At 45.7% G+C, this 26,552-nt stretch overlaps 1 protein-coding gene across 1 annotated transcript in view; it reads right to left on the reverse strand.

Moving 5' to 3' along the window:
- ETFB (electron transfer flavoprotein subunit beta) overlaps positions 1–26,552 on the reverse strand; it is a 510,595-nt gene that overhangs the window by 298,049 nt on the left and 185,994 nt on the right. Inside the window, exon 3 of the mRNA XM_086929920.1 lies at positions 20,015–20,173. Coding sequence (XP_086786046.1) covers positions 20,015–20,173 — 159 coding nt within the window. The remainder of the gene's footprint in view (positions 1–20,014; positions 20,174–26,552) is intronic.

Genomic DNA, 26,552 nt, shown 5'->3' on the forward strand with positions numbered 1-26,552 from the left:
CAGTATACTGCTTGTAATTCAGTCAGAGATTCCTTCATCTGTTTGTGCCTTGGACCTTCACCCATGTGTGCGTCTGCTATTAATAATTTTCTCCGATTCATGTTTGGAATTACCCTATCCCCCACTCCAGGGATTCGAGCAAAAGGAACGGAGTTTGCATCAATTACGTATGCATAAGTGAGTGGATAGTTCACAGGTAATGCTGCACAGTTGCCTTTTGAAGACGTTACTGCCAGCATGGTTTCACCGTCTATGTATTTTTCTGAACGCTTTTTTGTGGCTACGGAAGCCGGTTTACTTGCTTCCGCTACGGCTGTATTAGCCAATTAATTCCCTGCAACGTGAACGCCATCACGTTGATGACTCAGAGTGTGTATCACGTGAGTCTTTTGTAGTTCTTTCTGTAAAAGAAAGCCAGATGTTCCCCACCATGAAACAGCACCCAGTTTTCCCATGTCCTTGCGACGGGAACACAAAGCAAAGCACCTTGCATTCTTTACTTTTATATGACTTGTTTCTGTCTTTTAGAATTGCTTATCTTAAACTATTGTTTAAAAATGACAAAGCCAAAACCACTAATGCTGCTATGACCCTACTTTTTGCACTCAAAGAACCTGAGATTTGTATTTATACTGCTCCATTCATTTTAAGTTCAATTAAGGCTAGAAAGAGTATGTTCTAATGTAAATTACCATCTCCATTATGTTTGGGGTGGCCTTATCAATTAAGCACTTTCGAAGCCAATGTGTCCTGGTCTTCCGTTATCAAATTTATGCAATGCTGCTATGAGACTATTGTTTACATTAGGAGATATGCCGCAGTTCAGGCACTTTATATTTTGCACTCTCTGAAGCCCCATGTTTTGGATTTTTTGTCACCAAATTATGTAAAGCTGCTATGTGTCTACTGTTTACATTAGGAGAATTGCTGCAGTGCATGTCTAAGGGAATCAGTATTAGTACACCACTTTTTAATATGGATGTTGACCTTTTATTAACTGTTTTTAACTTGTTATGTGACTATATATTGTGCTTTTATGGATGTATGACCCAACCAAATAGACCGGAGGCTACCATTATGCATGTTGAAAGCCCTTAAATATCACATTTGCTATATGCTTTACTGGTCTAAAGTAGTGTTTTACAAGGTACTTGCATTTGACCAATCAGCTCCTTTCAGATGTCTTCCAATCTTCCACCAGACAAAAATGCTTTACTCGCCATAGCACCTCTGAATGAATGTGTTTTAAATATTTTCACATCTATTCCTGCTTGATCCATCATCCATTTAACCCATCTGGAGATAGTAGCATTACTGACCCCACCATATGGTTCAACCCCTTGCATGTGTCGGACGGCCCCCAGCCATCCGACGTCACGGTGGTGTGTGCGTCGGATGGCTGGGGGCCGTCTGAACCGCGCACGCGTGGAATTCGCCAGCACCGCGGGTTAATTTCAGCCACGCCCAAAGGGTTAACATAAGATATCAATAATTGATTTTCTCCCCTTCTTTTGTACTCCATACCTCTATTCCCATAAGCAGTCTAACACAGTCTACTACACAAAACTTTTTACAGTGAGGGAAACTTGGATAAAAGACTGCTTATGATTATTAGATACAGGTTGGACTATGGTTTTGTCAAATGCCATAAGTTTGATAGTTACATAGGCCTGTTTCCTTATTTAATTTATGCAACTATTGTATGTACTGATACCCTGCCGATTGTAAAAAATGCTGTGTTTCTCTCCTTTACTTGGATTTTGTTTAATACTGTATGTTTTAGTTAATTGTAATGGTTTTAATAAAAATTCTTCTGACTGAGACATTCTCTTTACTTTTTTCAAAATTTTAAAATATACCCTTTCTGGACCATAAATCTTGTTACTTACCTCCAATGCTTTTACATCTGATACCCTTCTATAAGATATCAACATAGTAATGTTGCAAACTCGACCTAAAGTTTTTAATTTAAATATTTATTTATTGGCCAGGACTCAAACTTCGTACCATATTCTCGTCCCATAAAACGTCATACCGAGCTTTAGGAGGACTTCTCAACCTCATACTTTAAAAAAATGTACACACCATAGTACTTCTTCCGACTGAACTTCCATCAACTTGAACATATCTAGCTGAAATGCCTGACCTCTAACAATTCATTGTTCTGTTATTCAAACCTTTTTTTAATTGTTCTACCAGAAAACGGACTATCTATACAATAGAAGTCTCCATAGGATCCAAACTCATTTCCATGCACCAACAACCCCATGTTCTCAATTTTCCTTACATCATCTTCTTGTTCCTAGTGCCCAAGACTTCCTGGGCAGCTTGATAGCCCCGTTCAAAAGTCCCTTCTCTCAGCCTGTATAGCCGCATTAGCATTCCCTAATACTATTGTAGCTCTATGACTACAACGATGCAAGAACTCTGGATCTACAGTTGACATGAGCCTTCTCCACCACATCCAAGATCGATGCCAAAGGACCGAGTAGCTTGTCTTGGCATCGTTTTAAAGATCTTTCAAGAATTTTGCATGGTTCTCTTCCTAGCTTGAATAAAAACCTAATCATCGCTGGGTCTAAATTTGGAGTGCAAGAAACATTTTCCTCAATTACAGGCTGTGAGTACTCTACCTTTAAAACTCTTCTTAACTCTTTCTCTAAAGCTTTTCGTACCAACTCTTTAAAAAACTTGCTTACGTGATCCCTCGGCCACCAGTCGCCACTCCTTGGTGCCTTATATCATCTGGAGAAAGCATTTCTCTTCTAAAGGGTTTTTTAAAAAATCCTCTGAGGTTGCATCCACAATATTTTCTACCTCAGCAACAAATGTATCATCCTGGTCTATGTCAAAGACATCTTCATCAAATTGCTTATTGTCCTGAGACAATGAACCATGTCCCAACTTCAACTCATAGAATTCAGCATGTGTGTATCGCTTTGGACACCTTTCCTTGCATGCCGCTTTGGACATCTTTTTGACAATTGCCCAAAGTAACCTCCGATCACAACCCTATACTGCTTCGTTTTAGTTTACAAGCAGTCAGTTTTCAGTGGCACCAATTTTCTTTTCCATGTCACCTTCTTTCCAATATGGAATACTTAAAATCCATGTCGAAGGCCCTGTCGAAATTGATTCAGCAAAATCAATCAATAAATCAAGACACTTATAAAGCGCACTACATACCCGTTAGGGTCTCAATATGATGGGCAGGAGGGGGGGTAGGGGGGGGGGGGGGGGTAGGGGGGGGTCCTGTTACTGATCGAAGAGCCAGGCTTGAGGGCCAGTAGGTCTTGGGTCTGCAGTAGTTTTGTGGGAAGGGTGTTCCAGGTCTTGGCGGCGAGGTGGGAGAAGGATCTGCCGCCGGCGGTCGTTCGGATGCGAGGGACTGTGGCTAGGCCTGCTGAGCGGAGCTGGCGGGTGGGGGTGTAGAAGCTGAGTCGTCTGTTGAGGTATGCTGGGCCGGTGTTGTGGAGAGCTTTGTGCACGTGGAGGAGGAGCTGGAAAGTGACCCTCTTGTTGATGGGGAGCCAGTGCAGGTCTCTCAGGTGGGAGGTGATGTGGCTGTGACGGGGGATGTGAAGGATCAGGCATGCTGAGAAGTTCTGGATGCGCTGCAGCCGTCTTAGGAACTTGGCCTACGTTCCTGCGTAGAGGGCGTTTCCGTAGTCCAGCCTGGGTGACTGTTTTTCTCGATTCAGTGGGGATCCACTTGAAGATCCTGCGGATCATTCAGAGGGTGTTGAAGCAGGATGATGAGACAGCGTTGACCTGCGTAGTCATGGAGAGGGTGGCGTTGAGGATGACACCTAGGTTGCGTTAGTGGTCGGTGGGTGTCAGTGCTGTTCCCAGTGATGTTGGCCACAAGGAGTCTTCCCATGCTAAGGGGGTGGGGCCGAGGATGAGGACCTCCGTCTTGTCTGAGTTCAGCTTCAGTCGGCTGTTCTTCATCCATTCAGCGACGTCCTTCAATCCTTCGTGGAGGTTGGTTTTAGCGGTGTGAGGGTCTTTAGTGTGGGGGATGATCAGCTAGGTATCGTCGGCGTAGGAGATGTTGAGGTCGTGCTGTCGGGCGGCGAGGGGTGCCATGTAGATGTTGAACAGCGTCAGGCTGAGGGAAGAGCCCTGGGGTACGACGCAGATGATCTCGGTGGCTTTGGAGCGGAAGGGGGGGAGGCGGACAGCCTGAGTTCTGCCGGAGAGGAACAATGTGGTCCAGTCTAGGGCCTTCTCTTGGAAGTAATGCCACAGCTTTGTCTCTAATGGTCTGGGATGCGCTGAAAGCTTTTATTCGTGGTACTACTCCTCAGTTGGCTCTTTCTCAAAATAAGACTAGTCTAAATAATATACAACAGCTATGCAATTCAATCACAACACTTGAATTATCATACGCTGGGGGACCGGACCAACAGGCTGTTTATTTTTCCTTAATTGAAAGGCGATCAATTCTGGGTAGGTATTAAAAGATAAGGTAGCTGCAAGGTTTAATAAGAACCGGGATCTATAATACAAGTATGGGGAACAGGTAGCGCGGGTGCTAGCACATCAAATATCAGACAGGAGGTCTAAGAACTGTACACAGGTTATTAACTAACTCGGTGCGATTGCGAAACAAGTTTCAGCATTCTATCAGGACCATTTTAACCAGATTGATGATTTTGACGCTGCAGTGTTTGGGTAGTATCTTCAGGGCTCTTTTTTACCTGTATTAGATAAATGCCATTCTACTGCCATTCAAGCAGAAATTACTTCAGGTAAAATTATGACTGCGCTGGCCATGCTATCGTCAGGCAAGGCTATCAGAGCAGATACTCCACCCCTGGAATTCTACAATATTTTTAAAGATATTATCCTCCCCCCTGCTTCTTCGCGTCATTCAAGACATTGATATTAGTGGTAAAGTCCCAGAGTCTTGGAACATGGCCAATATTGTCATCTTCTTTAAAAAATCTAAATCACTGGGATAGACTGGTTCGTTTCGTCCGATTTCTCTCTCATTGATGAAGATGCAAAAAATATTGGCAAAGATTTTAGTGGTCTGTCTTACCTCTCTTATGGCTGTGCTGATCTCACCGCGGCAACATGGTTTTATACCTCAGCGGGACACCACTTGTGAACACAGCATGGCTGCATTTGACATAGCAGCAAAATCAGGCATGAATGTTAGTACAATACTTTCAGACGCTGAGAAAGCATTTGGCCGGGTATATTGGGCATGTGTTTGGGCAACTATATGGGCTCTGGCCATTGGGGAGTTTAAAAATAAATAAATAGGTGCAGTCCTTAGATCAAAATCCTACTCGCCAATTACAATATTCTGGAACCTTCCCTATCCCATTTCGGATCCATTGTTGCATCAGGCAGAAGTGCCAGCTATCTCTGTTGCTATTCGCTTTATACATGGAGCCATACCTGTGCTCTTTACATCCCAAAAAGCATATTCAGCCTGTTTCCGGCAATTATAAACTTAAAAGTACAGCATATACTGACGACACCAGTGAAGGACCCTGGTTACACAGCTCCACTATTTTTCTGGTTTTTGACAGAAAAATACTTCACTTTTGACAACTTTTACTCTTACTTCGACATTTAACATCTAGCCAAGTAAGATACTGTTTTTTTCAGTCAGTTTAGTGAACATTTTCTTCTGAGAATGCCTTCACTCTTTTTGACAAATGTCCTTCTTGTGGCAACAAGAAGGCAAAATCAGACAACCACAACGTCTGCATCCTGTCTCTGCCTGAAGATCATGATCCAGGCACCTGTCCACATTGTGAGCACCTGTCAGGAAGAACTCTCAAGGACAGGGAGAGGATTCGCATTTATGGCCTGGCTCACAGGGCTTCAAGAGGAGGATCACCGGTGAAGAAGGGCTCCAAGAAGGTTCATACATCTTCTAAAAAGAAGTCTTCATACCCTTCAACTTGAGCGTCGGGCTCGGCACTGAGAGAAGAACCACAGGTGGAGTTTTCCTCTTCAAAACTACCGTCGACGGCGGGCTCGCCGTCGAAGAGAAGACCAGGTACGACGACGACGTCGAAAGATCCAGCTCCGTCGTCGAAATCCCCTCCGGCGGCGTCAACATGGCGACGATCGGCGTCGAGGAAGGCGACGGTCGGCGTCGAGATCCATTACCCCTCCGCCGTCGTCAACCAGGCGACGACCGGCGTCGAGGGAGGTCACTCTGCCGTCGTCAACCAGGCGACGACCGGCGTCGAGAAGTGTGACCCCTCCACCGTCGTCCTTGAAGCGGCGTTCGGCGTCGAGGACCAAGACCCCTCCGCCGTCGACAGTAGCTCGTCGATCCGCCTCGAGGACGCAGTCTCCGTCAGTGCATCGTCGGCGCTCGGCGTCGAGGGTGCCCAATACCCCTCTGCCGTCGTCGCACAGGCACTCGACGTCGAGACAGAGAACTTTGTCGACGGCCGGCCATCGCCGTTCGACGTCGAGGCAGAGAGCTTCGTCGACGACTGGACATCGTCGTTCGGCGTCGAGAGAGAAGCCTCCGTCGACGACAGGAAATCGTCGTTCGACGTCGAGACAGAGAAATCCGTCAACGGCCGGTCATCGCCGTTCGACGTCGAGACAGAGGACTCCGTCGACGGCTACTCATCGCCGCTCGACGTCGAGAGACTGCAGACGTTCGAGGCCGAGATTGTTTGACCCTCCAACTCCTCGAATGCGTTCGACGGCGAGAGAAGAACGCTCGACGTCGAGGCATTCAGATGCAATCATGGTGACGGAGTCGGCTTCTCATCATTCATCTTTTCGGTCCTCTGGCTCCTCAACTGAACTTTCAAGGTCCAGAAGCCCTATACACAGATCTCCTGAGCGGCGGCCGGATCCGTCGGCCGAGCGTATCAGGTTGTCGCCTAAATGGTACAAATCTTTGGACCATTGGCGAGATTCTGGGGTTACCAAGCGTATGCAGGATTATGCCAGCCCACACCACAGGACTCCGCTTCAGGATCTGGTGGAGGAGATGGACAGGCGTAGCCCTCCCAGGCGCAAATCACCTGTGAGACCACCACCCAAGTCGCCCAGAAGATCCCGATCTCCTAGAAGGGAACCTCAGACAGAAGATCGGATCAGGTCTCGCTCTCCTAGACGGGAGGAGCGATCAAAAAGGTCACGGGAGCGGAGACACAGTGCTCACCGTAGACGTCGACGTACTCCGTCTACTTCCTCTACCTCTTCTACCAGATCGTCCAAGAGGGACTACTCCCCTACGTTGACTGACAGTCCTACGTCCAGGTCCTCACCAGAGGATGACATTGGCACGAATCTGGATGTACTGCAAAGAGGAGCACTTAAACTGAACATCGAGATGTCTGCCCCTCAAGTAACAACGACAGTCATTTTTGAGACTTTACACAAGAAAGCCATCTCCCGGCCTCTGCTGCCTTTAGTCCCGGGGATTATGGATCCTGTCAAGGAGGTTTTCCTAACCCCAGCAGCGATCAGAGCGGTACCAGCCTGCATTCAGAAGAAGTACAAACCGGCGGCTTCTGACCCGGTGTTTGTAAAATCTGACCCTCCAGCAGACTCTGTGATTGTGGCAGCGGCGAGGAAGACACATGCGGTTGCTGGTTCCTCTTCAGTCCCGCCAGATAAGGACAGCAAAACTCAAGACTCCTGGGGTCGAAAGGTTTGCAACTCAGCTGCTTCCACTCTAAAGGTTGCTAGTGCAGCTGCGCTTCTGGGTCGATATGACAGAGCCTTATGGGACTCTATGGAAAGATTCAAAGCCAAGCTGCCAAAAGAGGACCAGCAGGACTTTGAAGGGACTGTTACAGAGGGGTGTCTGGTGGCGAATCAGATGATAAGCACAGCTGCGGATGGGGCAGTGCTTTCGGCTCATTCCTACTCCCATGGAGTTTGTGCCAGAAGATCGGCCTGGTTGCGCCTTACAGGTCTGAAACCGGATGCTCAGCATCGGATTCTAAATCTTCCCTTTTCGGGTTCCGCTCTCTTCGGAGAACATGCGGACGAAGAGATGACCCGAATGAAGACGGAACTGGATACGGTGAAGGCGGTGGGCTTGGAGAAGAAAAAAGAATTCAAGCGCCGCTTCAAGACCAACAGGGGGAGAGGGGCTCAACAGAGGGTTCAAACCCCTCAGTGGTCCCAAAATAAAACTCAAGGGAAACCCCAGTTTCGAGGCAAGCCCAGCAGAGGTAGAGGAGGTCACCAACAGTCCTCCAACACCACAAGAGGAGGAAAGGCCTGAACAAAGGCTTCCTCTGGCGCCGTTACCCACTCCAGTGGGAGGAAGTGCTTCGAACACCTGGCAGAGTGGGTCAGCATCACAAGAGATCAGTGGGTGCTGAAAATACTGCGCAATGGATACAGGATACGTTTCCGTGCTCTTCCGAAGAGCATCCCTCCAAAGAGCTCTTGCCCTCACCAGCTAAGCTTGCTCCGACGAGAGGTGAAAATCCTACTGCAAAAAAGAGCGATAGAGGAGGTTCCTCCCGCTCAAAGGGGAAAGGGAGTTTACTCCAGATATTTCCTTGTCCCCAAAAAAGATCAGGAGGACAAGTTCAGACCAATACTCGACCTACGACTATTAAACAAAGTCATCGTCAAAGAAAAGTTCCGCATGTTGGCGCTTCACCAAATATGTCCACATCTTCAAGCCGGAGATTGGATGTGTTCGGTGGATCTGCAAGATGCGTACTTTCACATCCCAATCGCACAACAACATCGCAAGTACCTGAGGTTTGTCATAGGGAACAAACACTACCAGTACAAGGTGTTACCCTTCGGTCTCAAGTCCGCACCACGAGTCTTCACCAAATGCATGGCAGTGGTGGCGGCTTTTCTTCACAAGAAGGGTCTCTTCATTTACCCATACCTGGACGACTGGCTCCTAAAAGGTCCATCTCCGGTACAAGTAACGCACGATCTGCAATTGTGCCTGCACCAGCTACAGAGACTCGGCCTCCATGTGAACCTGGAGAAGTCAGTCCAGCGGCCTACACAGTCCATCCACTACCTAGGCTCCGTTCTGGACACAAGCTTAGGAAAAGCATTTCCTTCGGAGGAGAGACTCTTTTCCATGAGTCAGAAATGTGGGATTCTGCTAGAGTCTCGACTTCCAACAGCCCGACAAGTAGCATCTCTACTGGGGTCCATGGCGTCCTGCATTTTTCTCATCCCAAACGCCAGGCTGAGAATGCGTCCTCTACAACATCCTCTGGAGGATCAGTGGGACCAAGCGACAGGGCGCTGGGAGGATCGAATCACTCTTTCCCAGGCGACGAAAGAGGCCATCAAATGGTGGACTCGGAGAAAGAATGTGATGGTGGGGGTGCCGTTTCACCAACCTGTTCCTTCCCAGTCTATAGTGACGGATGCCTCCCTGCAAGGCTGGGGAGCACACATGGGTCCGCTTCAGATTCAAGGCCAGTGGTCTGCGCAGGAGCGGACATACCACATCAACATCCTGGAACTCAGAGCGGTATTCCTGGCTCTCAAAGCTTTCCTACCAGCGATCGAATCCAACTCAGTCCTAGTTCAGACGGACAATTCGACCACCATGTTCTATCTGAACAAACAAGGAGGCACAAGATCTTGCCCACTCTCTCGAGAGGCTCAGACAATCTGGCATTGGCTTCTCTCTTTCGAGGTCTCGCAGTAGTGGCAGTGCACCTTCCAGGCGAGTTGAACGTCAAAGCAGATGCACTCAGCAGGCACTTCGAAGATCAGCCAGACTGGGTGCTAAACGAAGAAGTAGTAGAAGAGCTTTTTCGTTGCTGGGGTCGTCCATCCATAGACTTGTTTGCAGACGACGAAAACACCAAATGCCACGCTTTCGCGTCCAGGTTCCACCGGCCAGGAACGCAGGGGAACGCTCTACTGTTGGATTGGGCAGGGATGTTCGCATACGCGTTTCCTCCCCTAGCGCTGATTCCGAGAGTAGTTTCCAAGCTCCTCAGGTCGAACATGGAAATGATCCTGATTGCTCCGGATTGGCCTCGGCAGTGGTGGTATCCGGACCTTCTACATCTGTCTGTGTGTCGACACAAACGGCTCCCTTACAGGCCGGACCTGTTGAGCAAGATGAACGGGAGGATAATGCATCCCAACCTCCCATCATTGAACCTAACAGCATGGCTCCTGAGGTCCTGCAATATGGACATTTGAACTTGCCTCCCGAATGCATGAACATTTTAAAGGAGGCTAAGAGACCTTTCACGAGAGCGTCCTATGCATTCAAGTGGAAAAGATTTTACTTGTGGTGTAGAGATCATCACTTGGATCCGACTAAGGGGCAGGAGGACGTCATCTTACCATACCTCCTTTCCCTAGCAACTGCTGGTTTAAAGTACACTTCTATTAGAGTGCATTTTTCAGCTATTGTAGCATACAGAAAATCACCTGAGCAGATGTCTTTCTTTCAGGTTCCAGTGGTTAAGGACTTCCTCCAGGGGTTGAAGAAAGTGTATCCCCCTGTGCGAAATCCTTCTCCTCCTTAGGAATTAAACCTAGTTCTATCCAGGTTAATGTCACCTCCTTCCGAGCCCATCCACAAGGCTTCCTTACAACATCTCTCTTGGAAGGCAGCTTTTTTGGTGGCGATTACCTCTGCGCGCAGAGTAAGTGAGATACAAGCGCTCTATGCGAAGGAACCATATACTGTTTTCCACCACAACAGAGTAGTCCTAAGGGCTCATCCATCTTTCTTGCCTAAGGTCATCTCTGATTTTCATATAAATCAGTCTATTTCCCTCCCTTCCTTTTTTCCAAATCCTACGACCCCAGCCGAGCGGTTACTTCACTCCTTAGATCTTAAGAGAGTGCTTAAGTTTTATTTGGAAAAGACTAAAGGGATTAGGAAAATGGACCAACTGTTTGTTAACTATGGCTCAATGAGAACAGGTTTTCCAGTGGCCAAGAGGTCCATCTCCAGATGGATTGTCTCTTGCATTAAATTGGCCTACCAGCTAGCAGGCAAACCTTTGTTGATGTCTCCAAAAGCGCATTCCACTAGAGGGAAGGCCGCTACAGTAGCTTTCTTGCATGACATTCCAATGTCGGAAATATGCAAGGCTGCAACCTGGAAATCAGTTCATACCTTTACTAGGCATTACTGCCTCGAATCTGATTCCAGGGCCGATACTCAAGTAGGGCAAGCCTCCTTGAGGAATCTGTTTGGGTAGTCTATAGTCTACTCAGACTTATTGATGAGATTACTGTCTTATCATTCCTTTGCCCGCAGGGATGAGGAGAGGCTCGCTATTCTATTCTAATGCTTATAACTATTGATGAGGATCCCCTGGAAGAGAAGGATTAGTTACTTACCTGTAATCCTAGTTCTCTTCCAGGGGTATCCTCATCAAAGTCATAAGCAACCCTCCCGCCTCCCCGGGCAAAGGATACTCTTTAATAAGGAGATATTGTTAACCTATTTGTTTGGGTTTGTTTTTCAGTCTCCGAAAAGAACAACTGACCTAACTGTCACCCCTGGGGCATGATGGGATACAGGGGGTCATGAGTGCCTTAAAGGCACGGTGTCAGTTTATTGCTATGCAGCTACAGGTTAGCTTTTCAGTCTTTTTAGACTGTGTGTTTGCAATGCAGCATGGGAGCTTCCTATGCTTCCAGTGACTTATGAGAATTTCTACTGCTTTCTGAGCATTAAAACAGTTTCTAAACAATCACAGAATATTTCAGCTCTAATGTGATTTGGCTGCTATTGCTTGCTTTTATATATATATTATTTATATATATATATGTATATATATATGTGGGGCACATATAATATAGTGTTTCCGAGGTCCCGCGCATGGGCGGGAATATTCTAATGCTTATGACTATTGATAAGGATCCCCTGGAAGAGAGCTATCTCTGTTGCTATTCGCTTTATACATGGAGCCATACCTGTACTCTTTACATCTCAAAAAGCATATTCAGCCTGTTTCCGGCAATTATAAACTTAAAATTACAGCATATGCTGACAATGTCACAATTTATTCCCCCAACCCATCGAAGCTGACAGATTTGGAGAATTTTCTGGCTATAAGCTTAATAAGACCAAAACACAATTACTTCTCAATTTTTAACCTCAAGATCCGATATAGGGGTAAACTCGTCGCCACTTATTCAGGCATTCACTCAAAGGTGGCTCAGATTATCATGTTAAATTATGTACCGCTCTTAACATCTGTGCAAAAAAACTTAGGGCATCCTCAGTCATTGTAACATCATTAAAATGAATGTCCTGCCTAAATATGTATACCTGTTTCGAAAGATTTCTCTATGGGTCACAAATTCCTTTTTTAAACAACTTGACTGAATCATTGGCAGCTTTATGGGGTTACCGACAAGCTGGGCGGGCAATTTGGTTTACGAAACTGCAGTATAATCAAGGTGGGTTTTCACTCCCTGATTTTAAACTCTATTTTTTGCTGCGCTTGCTGGGCACCTTCGTAGCCTTGTGATCGCTGGCAATCCGGACCCCGCTGATTTTTTTATTCCGCTTTGAGCTAGGATCAGATTTTAGATTATTCTTGTATAGATTAGGGGATCCCAACTATTTTAAATGTTTGAGATTTAAGGAAATTCGGGATATAGCTATGTATTGCAGGAGATGTCTACTAAATATGTTTTTATTCTTATGCATCCAGATACACCGCTTTGGGATGAACCGTTGTTTCCTGCTATATTCCATGACCAGGTGGGAGAAGCTTTGTCTCAGTACGGTATCAATTGCCTGAACCATATTTATAATCTCAATGGTGTTTATACATTTGCTGGGCTTCGGGCATCTTTTAACCTCCAATATCTTTTTTTTTAATTAAGTACTTCTAACTAGAAATATACAGTAATTTAAATCTAACCCCCTTTTTAAAAAAAATAAAAAAACACGGCCTCCAAATTTAAAGGAATATGCTACTTACCAGTATGCATCTGTTCTTGGCATGTAGGGCTGCTGACATTCATATCTGTGCATAAATCGCCGCCTAGTGTTGGGTCCGGATGATTGCATATTGTTGTCCTGGAAGAGTTTTCGAAGTATCACGAGATAGGTGGCTCATCCCTTGGACTACAGTGCGCATAGGCATCCTCTCCATCCTCAGATTGTTTTTCGCCATTGTGGCAGAGATGGAGTATAGTACAGTAAGAGATGTCCATGCAAAGAGAATGCTGCAGCTGCGACAGGCACCGGGGAGGTGGGTGGGCGATATGAATGTCAGCAGCTCTACATGCCAAGAACAGATGCATACTGGTAAGTAGCATATTCCGTTCGAGGCATGTGGGATGCTGAATTCATATCTGTGCATAGAACGTATAGGCAGTATCTCCCTTAGCGGTGGCTACCTGTGTCAGCTGCAGCAGTCTGAAAAAGAGTTTTGAGAACAGCCTGTCCTACAGCAGCTTGCTGTTTTGAATGTACATCTACACAATAGTGTTTTGTAAATGTATGTGTGGTTGACCAAGTGGCTACTTTACAAATTTTGTGTAAAGGAATATTACCTAGGAAAGCCATGGATGCCCCTAGCTTGCGTGTGGAATGCGCCCTAGGGGGAACTGTTAAGGTGTGTTTGGCTTTTAAATAACATATTTGGATGCACTTAACAATCCATCTGGCTATACTTGATTTTGAAATAGGGTTGCCTTGGCGTTGCGGTGAGAAAGCAACAAACAACTGTTTTGTTTTTCTAAATGCCTTAGTTCTGTCTATATAGTATAGCAGAGCTCTCTTGACATCTAGAGTATGCAAGGCACTGGCAGTTCGATGGTTTGATTTATATAAAAACGGGATACCACCTTTGGCATGAATTTAGGGTTTGTTCTGAGAACTACTCTATTTGCATGTATTTGAATGAATGGCTCTTGAATAGTTAGGGCTTGCAGCTTGCTAACTCTTCGAAGCGAAGGAATGGCAATAAGGAAAGCCACCTTCCAAGTAAGAAATTGTATTTCGCATGAGTGTAGTGGTTCAAAAGGTGGTCCCATAAGTCTGGTTAAAACAATGTTCAGATTCCAGACTGGTGAAGGTGGGTGTTTTGGAGGAATTACGCGTTTGAGTCCTTCCATAAACGCCTTAATTGCTGGCACCCTAAATAGTGAAAGGTGTTGCCTGTTTGGAAGATATGCTGCTAACGCAGCTAAATGTATCCTGAAGGATGAATAGGCTAAATTGCAGCGTTGTAGGTGCAAGAGATAGCAAATGATGTTTTGAGTAGAAGCATCAAGTGGGTTAATATCGTTGTTATGACAGTAAATGACGAAACGTTTCCACTTTGCTGCATAACATGCTCTGGTAGTGGGTTTTCTTGCCTCTTTGAGAATATTCATGCAGTCTGGAGGCAAGTTCAGGTATCCAAATTCTAGGATTTCAGGAGCCATATCGGCAGGTTCAGCTGTTGCGGGTCTGGTTGTTGGATTTCTCCATGGCTCTGAGTTAGAAGATTGGGGGTGAGTCGCAGTCTTTGATGGGGCACCACCGACAGCTCTAGGAACGTTGTGTACCATGGCTGCCTCGCCCATGTGGGAGCAACTAGGATCAGTGTTAGCGAATGTTGGCGCAATTTGCGTGCCACCAGCGGTGTTAATGGAGCTGGGGGAAAAGCGTACACTAATTTGCCTGACCAGTTCATCCATATCGCATTGCCCTCCGATTGCGGATGTGGGAACCTGGCGGCAAAGTACTGGCATTTTGCGTTTTCGCTTGTGGCAAACAGATCTATTTCCGGGTGTCCCCACTTCCGGAAGAATGGTTGGAGCACTGTGGGGTGAATCTCCCATTCGTGCATTTGTTGACTGTGCCTGCCGAGCAGGTCGGCTACTTGATTGTCCTTGCCTAGGAGGTGCTCTGCCATAAGAAACATGTTCCTTTGAATGGCCCACTTCCACATTGCTTGAGCTAGGTGCGACAGCTGTGGCGAGTGTGTTCCTCCCTGTTTTTTAATGTAATACATAGCCGTCATGTTGTCCGTCCGGATCAACACGGTTTTGTTGCATAACTGTGTCTTGAACGCTTTTAGAGCTAGAAAGATGGCCATGAGCTCTAGAAGGTTGATATGCATCTTCTTTTGTTGTACAGTCCAGAGTCCCTGTACTGTGTAGTGTAGGACATGGGCTCCCCATCCTAGTAGGGATGCGTCCGCGGTCAACACTATTTGTGGGACAGGCTCTTGGAACAGTCGTCCTTTGCAAAGGTTTTGTGGATTCCACCAATGCAGAGAGTTGTACGCCCGACTGGTCACCAACACTAGGTCCTGTAATTGCCCTTGAGCCTGATTCCACTGCCTTGCTAGGCACTCTTGGAGCGGACGCATGTGTAGTCTGGCATGAGGGACTATGAATATGCACAAGGCCATCATGCCTATTAGTTGCATAAACACTTGAGCTGGCACTGAGTGTTGGGGCCTGAATTTTTGGATCAATGCTTGCATGCCGTTGATCCGTGCTGCGTTGGGATATGCTCTTGCTGCCAGTGTATCTATAGTTGCTCCCAGGTATTGTTGTACATGAGAGGGTTACAGGTGTGATTTTGGGTAGTTTAGCGAGAAGCCTAAACTGTGCAGGAGATGGATGGTTTTTGACATGTGGTTGGCACACTGCTGGGCTGATGGCGTGTGTATTAGCCAATCGTCCAGATATGGGTACACATGGATGTGTTGCCTTCTGAGATGTGCCGCCACTGTAGCTAGACATTTGGTGAAGACTTATGGAGCTGTTGTGACACCAAATGGTAGGACTTTGAACTGGTAGTGCTGTTCTTGAAAGGTGAACCTGAGATACTTTCTATGAGCAGGGTGTATTGGTATATGAAATTGTGCGCATTTGAGGTCTAGGGTTGATAGGAAGTCTCCCTTGCGAAGCAATGGTAAGACTTGCTGTAGAGTGAGCAAATGAAAATGCTCCGACAAAATGTACAGGTTGAGGGGCCTGAGGTCCAATATTGGTCTGAGAGACCCGTCCTTCTTTGGAATCAGGAAGTATAGGGAGTATACTCCTGTTCTCTGATGTTGTAGTGGGACTGGTTCTATGGCCCCCTTTTGCAGCATACTGATGACCTCCTGCTGCAGTTGTATTATATGTTCCTGTGACATTGGACGGTGCACGGGTGGTATGCTGGGTGGGGTTGAGGTGAGTTCTAGGCAATAGCCATGTTGGATAATTTGCCTGACCCACCTGTCAGTTGTGATATTTAACCAGATAGGCAGAAATTGTTGAAGTCTTCCCCCGACCGGTGTTATATGGTCTGGGGCTAGTGCCAAGAAGTCACTGTTTGGTGTTAGTGGAGAATCTATTTGCATTTCATCCACAACCCCTTCCTTTGGTGTTGTTGCCTCTGTATCCACCCCTGTTTGTGTTTTTGCTGTATGTGGATTGCGTGTTACTTTTGTAGCTGGAGGATTGCGGTGATGTATTACTTCGCGTTCCTCCTCTATAATTGGAGCGACGAAAGGAGCCCCGGTGTTGTTGGGACTGGAGAGCTCCCATGGACTTTGCTGTTTCCGCATCCTTTTTCATTTTGTCCAGAATTGAGTCAACTGCTGGACCGAATAAAAAGTCTGGGTTGATGGGCTGATTAAGAATTGAGGATTGAACTTCATTCTTAAAGCCTGATATGCGGAGCCATGCGTGTCGCCTTAGCAGCACGCTTGTATTGATGGATCTGGCCGCTGTATCCGCAGCGTCTAGGGCACATTTAATTGAGGCATTGGTGATGAGCTTTCCCTCCTGTATAAGTTCATCTGCCTGCTGTTTGTAAGGAACAGGTAAGTGTTGGAGAATCTCTTCTAAGCTGTCGTAGTGTGCCCTGTCATATCTGGCCAGCAAGGCCTGTGTATTGGCAATTCTCCTTGAGTTTGCTGTTCGAGCTGCTACTCTTTCGCCGGATGCCTCAAAGATATTTGACTCTTTGTCCGGAGGAGCAGCCTCTCCAGTAGTTTGGGAATTAGCCCGTTTACGTGCGTTGGATACCACTAGGGAGTCTAGGGGTAGCTGACCCTTTATGTATGTAGGATCTATAGGTGCAGCCCTATATTTCTTTTCAATTCTATGGTTTATGACCCGTGCCCTAGCAGTGTCCTTAAAAATGTCATGTGCGTGTTTTAAGACGCCCTTCAACGTGGGAAGTGTTTTTACATGTCTCTCAGATGTTGTTAGTGTATCAAAGAGAAAGTCTTCTTCAATAGCATCAGAGTGCATATCTACATTATGGTAGGTAGCTGCTCTATCAAGTAAAGAATTAAAGGCCACTGTATCTTCTGTGGGTGATGGCTTAGTTGGGTAAACTGCAGGTTCTGTAATGGGCAGAGTCCCTTCATTGTCTGGTTCTCCTCCCGCACCCCATGGCTGTAGGTTGGGGTCTCCAGGTGGGTTTTGTGGATAACCAAACCCCACATCTGCATCCTGATCTTCATCTGGGTTGTAGTCAGGTGATGTTGGGGTATATGGGGTTGTAGACATGGCTGGAGTGATAGGTTCAAAAAGTATTGGAGAGGTAGCACAGTTTCTCTTCTTTTTGAGCGGTATTCTAGGAAAGTCTTCTATTGGAAGAGGCCTTTTCTTTTTCGTGTAAACAGTCACTTTACCAGTTTCTGGGTTAATGTACAGTTTTGACTGGTCTTCTGTGGCGGGGTCTGGGTGAATAAGCCCGTCCTCCACAGTTTTTGGCCTTGTTGCAGTAGCCTTTGTTTTGCTTGTTTTCGGGTCGATATGTTTAGTGGGTTCGACCGTTTTTTGTGGTTGGATCGGTTTTTGATGTTTGTCGACAGATTTTGTCGGTTGAACGTCTTTGGCTGGCTTCACCACCTTTTTCGGACCGAGCGGTTTGACAGTGTCTTTAGGTGTTTTAGGTGTTTGTGGTTTTGGCTCGATGCCATTTTTCGGTTCGAGGTGCTTCGGCTTGACCGATTTATTTTGTTCCACCCTAGGTTTCACTTTCGGTTCAACGTTAGTTTTGGGCGTAGGCCTTTTACTTTCGTCGACTGTTTTTATCCCTTTGTCAATATTCGATGCTCCTTTGCTCGATTCGACGTGCTTTGTCTTTGGGTTCGATTTGATGTGCTTTTGCTTTGGCGTCGAATCGACGTTTTTTGCCCGCGATGTTGACTCAACGGCTTTAGGCTTTGAGCTCAACTCGACTTAATTACTTTCGTTTCGACGACTTTTGGTTCGAAGACGGTGTTGTCGACGAGTTCCGGTTTCAATGGAACCGGTGCCCTATGGCGTGTCTCAGAGAGCTCTTTGAATATGTTCTGTAGCTAAGGCCTGCTGGCGATGCCTCGACCTGAGTCTCTGATATAGTGTCTATATGGGGCGGTGTACTCACGGTTCTCCCCTCGTCGTCATCGGAGTCGTCTTCAATAGCTACGATGTCTTGATCGTATTCCTCGAGATCGACGCTTTGGTCCTCCTCTTCGAGGTAATCATCAGAGTCGTGCTCCGAGTACTGGTCTTCGTCTTGATCCGAGTCTTCAGTGCTAGCTAGTTCTTACTCATCGTCGAAGATATTATCGGGCTCTGGCGCCGACCGCTGCATTTCTTGCCTCGCCGCCCGTCGATTCCAGATAGTCTTTTTCGACCGGAACTGGGCACAGGCCAGGCAACTATCTTCTTTGTGATCTGGAGATAGGCATTTGTTGCACACGGGATGCTTATCTGTGTGCAGGAACTTCGAATTGCACTGCGGGCAGTATTTGAATGGGCTTCGTTCCATCAACGGTCGGTCCACGTGGTGTCGAAAAGGCCTCACGGCCCGATTCGACGACCGAAGTGCAATAGAGGTTTAGAAAGTATATCGGTATCGAGCGCTGAACAATACCGACGGATCCGAAGGCCTTTTGGCCTTTAGAGAAGAGTTAGTTAATTCCGAACTTGGAGTGTTGGAAAGTACATCCGAACCCAATGGCGGAAAAAAACAATCTGAGGATTGAGTGGATGCCCATGCGCACTGTAGTCCAAGGGAGGAACCACCTATCTCGAAGACTCTTCCAGGACAACAATATGCAATAATCCCAGACCCAACACTAGGCGGCGATCTATGCACAAATATGACTTCAGCAGCCCACATGCCTCGAACACTAATTTATCCTCATAAATGACCATTTTACTGTTCATCTCTGTTCTTGAACGGTGCGTTTTTAGAGCGCTAACGCTCGCTCTTGCTTTTTTGCCTATTCATGCTCGATCGAATATATGATTTAGTCACTGTGCCTGCATACAGGGAATGCTGTTTATCATGAGCATTTAACTCACTGCCCCAGTGCTTGAGGGCTCGTGGAAAGCGTGCAAGCTCATCTCGCGCTTTACTTTGAAAAATGCGGCCCAAGCCTCGAGCTCGAGAAGAACCACCAAGAATTAGGAATTGTGCAGACATTCAGGTCGTGGCCTCCCCAACCGCTGGTAAAGTCAAAGCTCACTATTCATTACAAACATCACCATATGCTATAAAACCTATACACCACACTCGAGACAGTCAAATTTAAAAGTGCACGTTGCGCTACATGATACAACATGATACAATGACTGCTTCTCTACCAGAATAATTCTTCACATTGAACCCTCTTATTTAAAAAAAACAAAAAACATGTTACACAAAACTCACCTATCCTCATCATACTAACTAAACGCATTTGATGCTTTTATACATTAGAAGCTTAATTTGCATACATTTTAAAAATACTCAACACAAAATACACTTCATACATCAAACTAAACCTTCACTATTGGTACTTATCTTTCTCAGGAGCAAGAGGAAGAGTGTTCCATGAAGGAAGTATTTACGGACTATGGTGTTCTAGTTCTAGTTTTTTGTGGTTTTATTGTTTCTAAGTTCCTTAAATGGGTTGCAGAAGTGGCAATTAAAAGATTAATACATAATGGTAGCCTTCAGTCTTGAAATTAAATCTTTTTACTTCATTGGGTTTAACTGATTTTGTATGTAATTATGAACCAGTAAGGATAGAACATGCCTTATCATGTCTAAAGGGAAATTTAGCATGTGTGGAATGGGTTTAGAAAGACCATTAAAATGTGGTACACTCGCCTGTTTTCCAAGCACCACCAGGTTCACGTTCTCCTTTTTCACCAGAGCAGCAAGGATCTTTGAGACCTGGAAGGGGCCAAGATTTTCATAGTCCTTGGCTGGGACATCAACATGTATCCCACGGTCGACCCCCATGGCCAAAGCTGTGCGGAGGGTTTCCTGGAAAAGGAAGGATATACAGCTATAAATCTTAAACACCATAAGTGTGCCCACTTTAACCTCTTTTTTAACATTTATTATAAAGGTGTAATACATTAAAAAAAACAGGAATGCATTTACAGTCTCTTCAATAGGCCCATCAGTACTTTAGCCCTTTCTTTACTCTGTGTGCTTTACAATTTCACATGCACATATCTGCTTTAATGATCTGAAATCTCTAATGCGCAACGCAAACATTTTACCAAAATATCGCCTCTTTCATTCAGTACATGAACGTATTCAGTCATGGCAAATAAATAATATCTGCTTGAGGAATGGCTTTAAGGGCAGGCGTAATTCAGCAGCAAGCAGAGAGGAGTAAAAAGAAGTGAAAAAAGCAAACAACATAAAAGTAGTAACAAAAGACCCTAGAGAAAACAGGTGCGATGTCGCCAAAGAGCAGGCAAGAGGTGCTAGTAGGGGTGTGCAAAAGGTGCAACATAGCCAAAAATCGGGTAAGGGAACCAGGAGGCCAAGGGGCGGGTGAGAGGAACCAGGGTGCCAAGGGGCGAGTGAGCGGAACCAGGAAGCCAAGAGCGAAGGATCAGAACACGGAGGCAAACAGGCAGAGAATTCTAGACCAGGGGAGCCGCGCGGCAGCCGAGCCTAGCAGGCAAACGGCGCAGCGGCGAAGCCTAGTAAGAGAACCGTGCAGCGGCCGAGCCTAGCAGGAGAACCCAGCGGCATCCAGGCTTAGCAGGAGAGCCCAGCGGCAGCCAAGCCTAGCAGGAGAACCTCACAGCAGCCGAGCCTAGCAGGAGAACCCAGAGGCGGCCGAGCCTAGCAGGAGAACCCCGTGGCGGCCGAGCCTAGCAGGAGAACCCCGTGGCGGCCGAGCCTAGTAAGTGAAACGTGCGCAGCGGCCGAGCCCAGCAGGAGAACTGCGCGCGGCGGCCGAGTCTAGCAGGACAACCGTGCGCGGCGGCGGAGCCTAGCAGGAGAACTGTGTGCGGCTGCTGAACCTAGCAATTGAACCGTGCTCGGCAGCCGAGCCTAGCAGGAGCCAAACACAGTCTAGTAAGTGCCAACCGGAGTCTAGCAGGAGCCGAGTGACAATGGGGCCTAGTAGTAACCTAGAGGAGCCTAGCAAGGGTTGTGTGGCAGCAGTGCATAGCAGATACAGAGCAACAGGGGAGCCAAGACAAGTCAGGAGTTAGCCATTTTTTGCCAACTGGTCTCTTAATTTTGACTAAATCTCCCACAGAAAATGAAATGTCCTTTACTTTTTTTTTGTCATAATATGAGATCATCTTCCTTTGTGCATTTTCAACAGAAGAACCCAAATAGGACTAAGCTTTGATGAACCATGATGTCCTTTAAGTAACATAAAAGGTGGAACACCGATAACAGAATGAGGAGTATTATGATAACTCCATAATTTCTCTTGAACTGCTTCTTGAATTATTTCACCCTGTAAAGATGCTTGTTGAATAGTCTCTTTAATCATTTTGTTAACCCTTTCTACCATACCATTTCCCTGAGGGCTATAAAGTGCAACAGTTAAATGTTTTACACCCATGTTTGTAAGAATGTTTGAATACAATGAGATTTAAATTGAACTCCGTTGTCGGAGACTAATGTTTTGGGTATACCTTCATGCCTGAAAAGATCACGAAGCATTTGCAATACAATAGCTGTGGAAGGTTCTGAAATAAAATTGCACTCAACCCACTTGGAGTAGTAATCAACTACTACCAATGCATACCTGAAATTATAATGAAGATTATAGATAGGGCCAATGAAATCTATACCCAATTTCTCCCAAGGACCATTTGGAAAGCTAATAGGATTAAGAAGTTTATTGCGCACCTTCGAGGATTTGTCAGACATGGAACAGCTCATACAATGAGCAACAAAATTCTCAACCTCCACATCCATTCCAGGCCACCAGTAAAATAATCTAAGACTTTTTTTGTACCAGTCATACCAAGATGACCCTGGTGAGCAAAATTAATGAGCCTCAATCTAAGTTTACTAGGAGGAACTAAACATTTGCTCCTAAGAACAATGTTGCCTTCCATGGTAAGTTCATCTTTAATTTTACAAAACTTTTAAAACATCATTCAAATTCCTTTCCTCAGGCCAACCTTTAGCTATGTGTTCCTTAATGGTGCCTTGTAGCTTATCTCCCAGAGAAAATTTGATCCATTCAGAATAAGTAATGACTCCTTCCAAAACCACTAAACCATCAACCAAACCTACCATACACTCAGTATCATCAATTATAGATTCACTGTTCTCAGTAGATAAAGGACATCTAGACAAATACTCAGCTTGTGCATTGTTGCCTCCAGGAAGGTGTCTGATGGTAAAATTGAACTCAAACATTTTGGATAAGAGCCTCATAAGTCTTGGGCTTACTTTATCGTGATCACTCTTGGATAACAAAAATACAAGGGGTTTGTGATCAGTGACCAAAATAAACTTTCTTCCCCAGAGAAAGGTCTCAAAATGTTTGCTAGACCAGACACAGGCTAAAGACTCTCTTTCTAGAGTACTATAGTTTCTTTCAGTTTGAGAAAGTGATCTAGAAGCAAAAGCTTCCACTAATTGTGTAAGGACAGCCCCCAAACCAACTCCACTGGCATGAACAGTAACTATAGATTGAACAGCCTCCCTAAAGGAACGTAAAGCTGGAGCTTTTAAAATGAGATCTTTTACATTTGAAAAAGCAACTGATTGAACTTCCTCCCATGTGAAAGCTTCACATTTTCTAAGTAATGTTCTCAATGGTTCGGTTTGTAAAGAGAAGCTATCAATGAACCGCGAATAATATTTGCACAACCCAAGAAAAGACCTGAGCTGGTCTTTGTTAGCAGGTGCAGGACTATCAATAATAGCTTTGACTAGGTCAGACTTAGGTTTTATACCAGACCCTGCGATTTGATGCCCTAAATATTCAATACTGTTGAGAAAAAAAATAAATTTTTCTTTTTTAACAGTGAAACCTTGAACTTCAAGGACATTTAACACATCACTCAGAATTTTCAAATGTTCTTCGGTACTGTTAGAAAATACCAAGATATCATCTTGATATGCAAACACATTTTTAATGTTGCCAAACAGTTCATACATCAACTTTTGAAAGACTGAAGCGGCTGAAGCCAAGCCGAAAGGCATCCTTAGAAATTGAAAAGCACCAAAAGGTGTATAGAATGCTGTAAGTGGGCGAGAATCTATGTTGAGTTCCACTTGATGGTAAGCTGATCTCAAGTCTATACACGAAAACATTTTGGCACCACCTAAACGAGCTAGCATCTCTTGAATTTTAGGAAGGGAAAAACAGTCAATTAAAATGTTCTTGTTAAGGGATCTCAGGTCAATGCAAAGCCTAATGTCACCTGTATCTTTTTTCTTGGCTACGATAATTGGCGAAATCCATTCAGATGAATTTATAGGATCAATCACCTTCTCTTTACACAAATTCTCCAAATGTTGCTTCAATTGATCTCTTATAAAGGAACATTCCTTACTTTATGAATTACAGGTGTAGCATCCTTTTTCAGAATGATTTTATGTTCAAAATGATGTACCAAGCCAAGTCTTTCTTCAAAGAGCTTGTGATGATCCAATAAAAGTTTTTGAAGATCAGGGTTAAAACTGGTAATGTCAACTAAAGAAATAGGACAAGCAGTGCCAAGTCTTAAGACCATGCCAAATTTCCCTTGGTCTCTCCATCCTAAAATATTGTAACCATTCTTTGCTACATATATTTTGGTATAGATCTGTCTATCCTCAAATTTTACATCACTAGTGAAAAAAACAATCATCTCAATAGTGTGTCCCCCAAACGCAATAGTTCTTATGTCAGGTTGCTAAAGAGGAACATGTTGCCAATACTTGTAATATAAGTCATCAGTGATGAAAGTCACAGGTGAACCTGAATCTATAGTCACCTGTAACTTAATCTCACCAATGGTGACATCACACAAAGGTCCACCATCATCAAAATCCGAATCAATAGCAAGTACAATTGTGTTTTCACCTTTAACAATACCCACATTAACCTCAGGAACATTTTCAACATGTTCAATAGTAGACACTTTACGAGGAACCTTACACATAAGTGAAAAATGTCCAACTTTGTTAGCATTTGCCAAATGTGTTAAGGAACCACACCAGAAGCAGGCATATTGCTTCTTAATCTCCTGAGGTTTATGTGCCTGAAATTTAGGTTTAGTATACATAGCATTAACATGTTCAACTGGAGTTTCAACTCTATTCTTGTTCAACTCTTTCTGTGCAAGAGCTGATCTTTCAATTCCTCTAGCTAACTCTAAAGTGTCTTCCAAAGAAGGATTTCTGCAACAAAGGAGCCTTTCTTGTACCTTTTTGTTATAGCAATTTACAACTAATTTATCCCTTAAATAAGAATCAATGTTACCATCAAATTCACAGGTAGTGATCAATACTCTCAATTCTGTTAAAAATGTATCAATTGACTCAAATTCAAATTGACGCCTAGTGTAAAAATTGTGTCTTTCCACCACAACACAGGTGTCATCTTTAAAATAATTTGAGAGTCTTGAGACTGCCTCTTTATATACATCCCATTCAGAATCACTCGGGGCAGATAAAACAGGTAAATGGTCAAAAATACGTTGACCTTCTGCACCTAAACTGTTATACAATAAGGCTAATTTTCTAACTGGTTCAAATTTAGCTCCATCTAAAGCTATAATATAGCTTGCAAAACCTTTAAACCATTGTTTCCATTTTGTTTAAGCAATACCAGGTTCAGGTTCAGGTAAAAAATGCGGTAGGCACGTAACATTTTGCATGTTGAAGAATTACTGGGTATAAAAATAGTCTTTACCAGAATAGTATGAGTAAGAATTGAAGACTTTAGATACCTTGATATGGTGTGCACATCACCGAGAAATGCACAAAGATGTTCAAAATGCCGAATAATATATCACAAGTGAAAGCAAATGATGTGCGCGTCACCGCGCTAAATTAAAAGTGTAGAATGAATCAAGTACACCATTTGAAGGTGTGCGCATCACCGACTAAAGTTGAAGCAAATTAAAGCCTTTTCCAAAATGGCCGCACGTCAGGTCACGTATGCGTGACCCTGAACGTCAAGGAGGTTGCGTAGTGACGAGGCTTTCAGAGCGCTGAGAAATGCTGGAGAGAGGAGTTCGCAAAGAGAGCGAGGTGAGTGAAAGTTCCACACAGGAGCTCGCGCTGACGCTTAAGGCAAAAGCAGTTGGTAATTTGAAAAGCGGGGATAAAATTTTAGCAGATAGCTTCCCTAATACAAGAAAATCCATACAACCTGCCAGCAAGCGTTTCAATAAATAAAGCGTCTCCTGTAAGCACAGCACTTCGTCTTCAAATCCAATAAAAATCGATGCTGCCAAGGTGCTTAAAAACCATCCCGATCGTCGCCAAATCTTGTTAGGTCTTCAAAATGATACTCCACACATAGGTAAATTGAGAGAAGACTTGTGGTCTGCTTTAATGGTAAAAGCACGCAGCATAAGAAATCACAGCCTTCAGGTCTGGAGCTTCAGCTTAACTGCCGTACTCCCGAACCTGTCTCCCGAACCAAGAACCCTACAACTATTCTAATTCTAACCTACTACATCATGGAAACTAAGATCATAACACCCAGGCAGGGGAAGGGACGGCCGAGCCAAGGGAGGGGGAGGGACAGCAGAGCCCAGGCAGGGGCAGAGACAGCAGAGCCCAGGCAGGGGCAGAGACAGCAGAGTCCAGGCAGGGGGAGGGACGGCAGAGCCGAGGCAGGGCGAGGGATGGACGGCAGAGCCCAGGCAGGGCGAGGGATGGACGGCAGAGCCCAGGCAGGGCGAGGGATGGACGGCAGAGCCCAGGCAGGGCGAGGGATGGACGGCAGAGCCCAGGCAGGGCGAGGGATGGACGGCAGAGACCAGGCAGGGCGAGGGATGGACGGCAGAGACCAGGCAGGGCGAGGGATGAACGGCAGAGCCCAGGCAGGGCGAGGGATGAACGGCAGAGCCCAGGCAGGGCGAGGGATGGACGGCAGAGCCCAGGCAGGGCGAGGGATGAACGGCAGAGCCCAGGCAGGGCGAGGGATGGACGGCAGAGCCCAGGCAGGGCGAGGGATGGACAGCAGAGCCCAGCCAGGGCGAGGGATGGACAGCAGAGCCCAGCCAGGGCGAGGGATGGACAGCAGAGCCCAGCCAGGGTGAGGGATGGACGTCAGAGCCCAGGAAGGGCGAGGGACGGACAGCAGAGCCCAGGCACCTCAGAACCCAGGCAGGGCGAGGGACGGACGGCAGAGCCAAGACAGGGACGAGGGACGGACGGCAGAGCCAAGACAGGGACGAGGGACGGACGGCAGAGCCAAGACAGG

The sequence above is a fragment of the Lissotriton vulgaris genome, chromosome 7 (assembly GCF_964263255.1).
Source record: "Lissotriton vulgaris chromosome 7, aLisVul1.2, whole genome shotgun sequence".
Classification (NCBI taxonomy): domain Eukaryota; kingdom Metazoa; phylum Chordata; class Amphibia; order Caudata; family Salamandridae; genus Lissotriton; species Lissotriton vulgaris.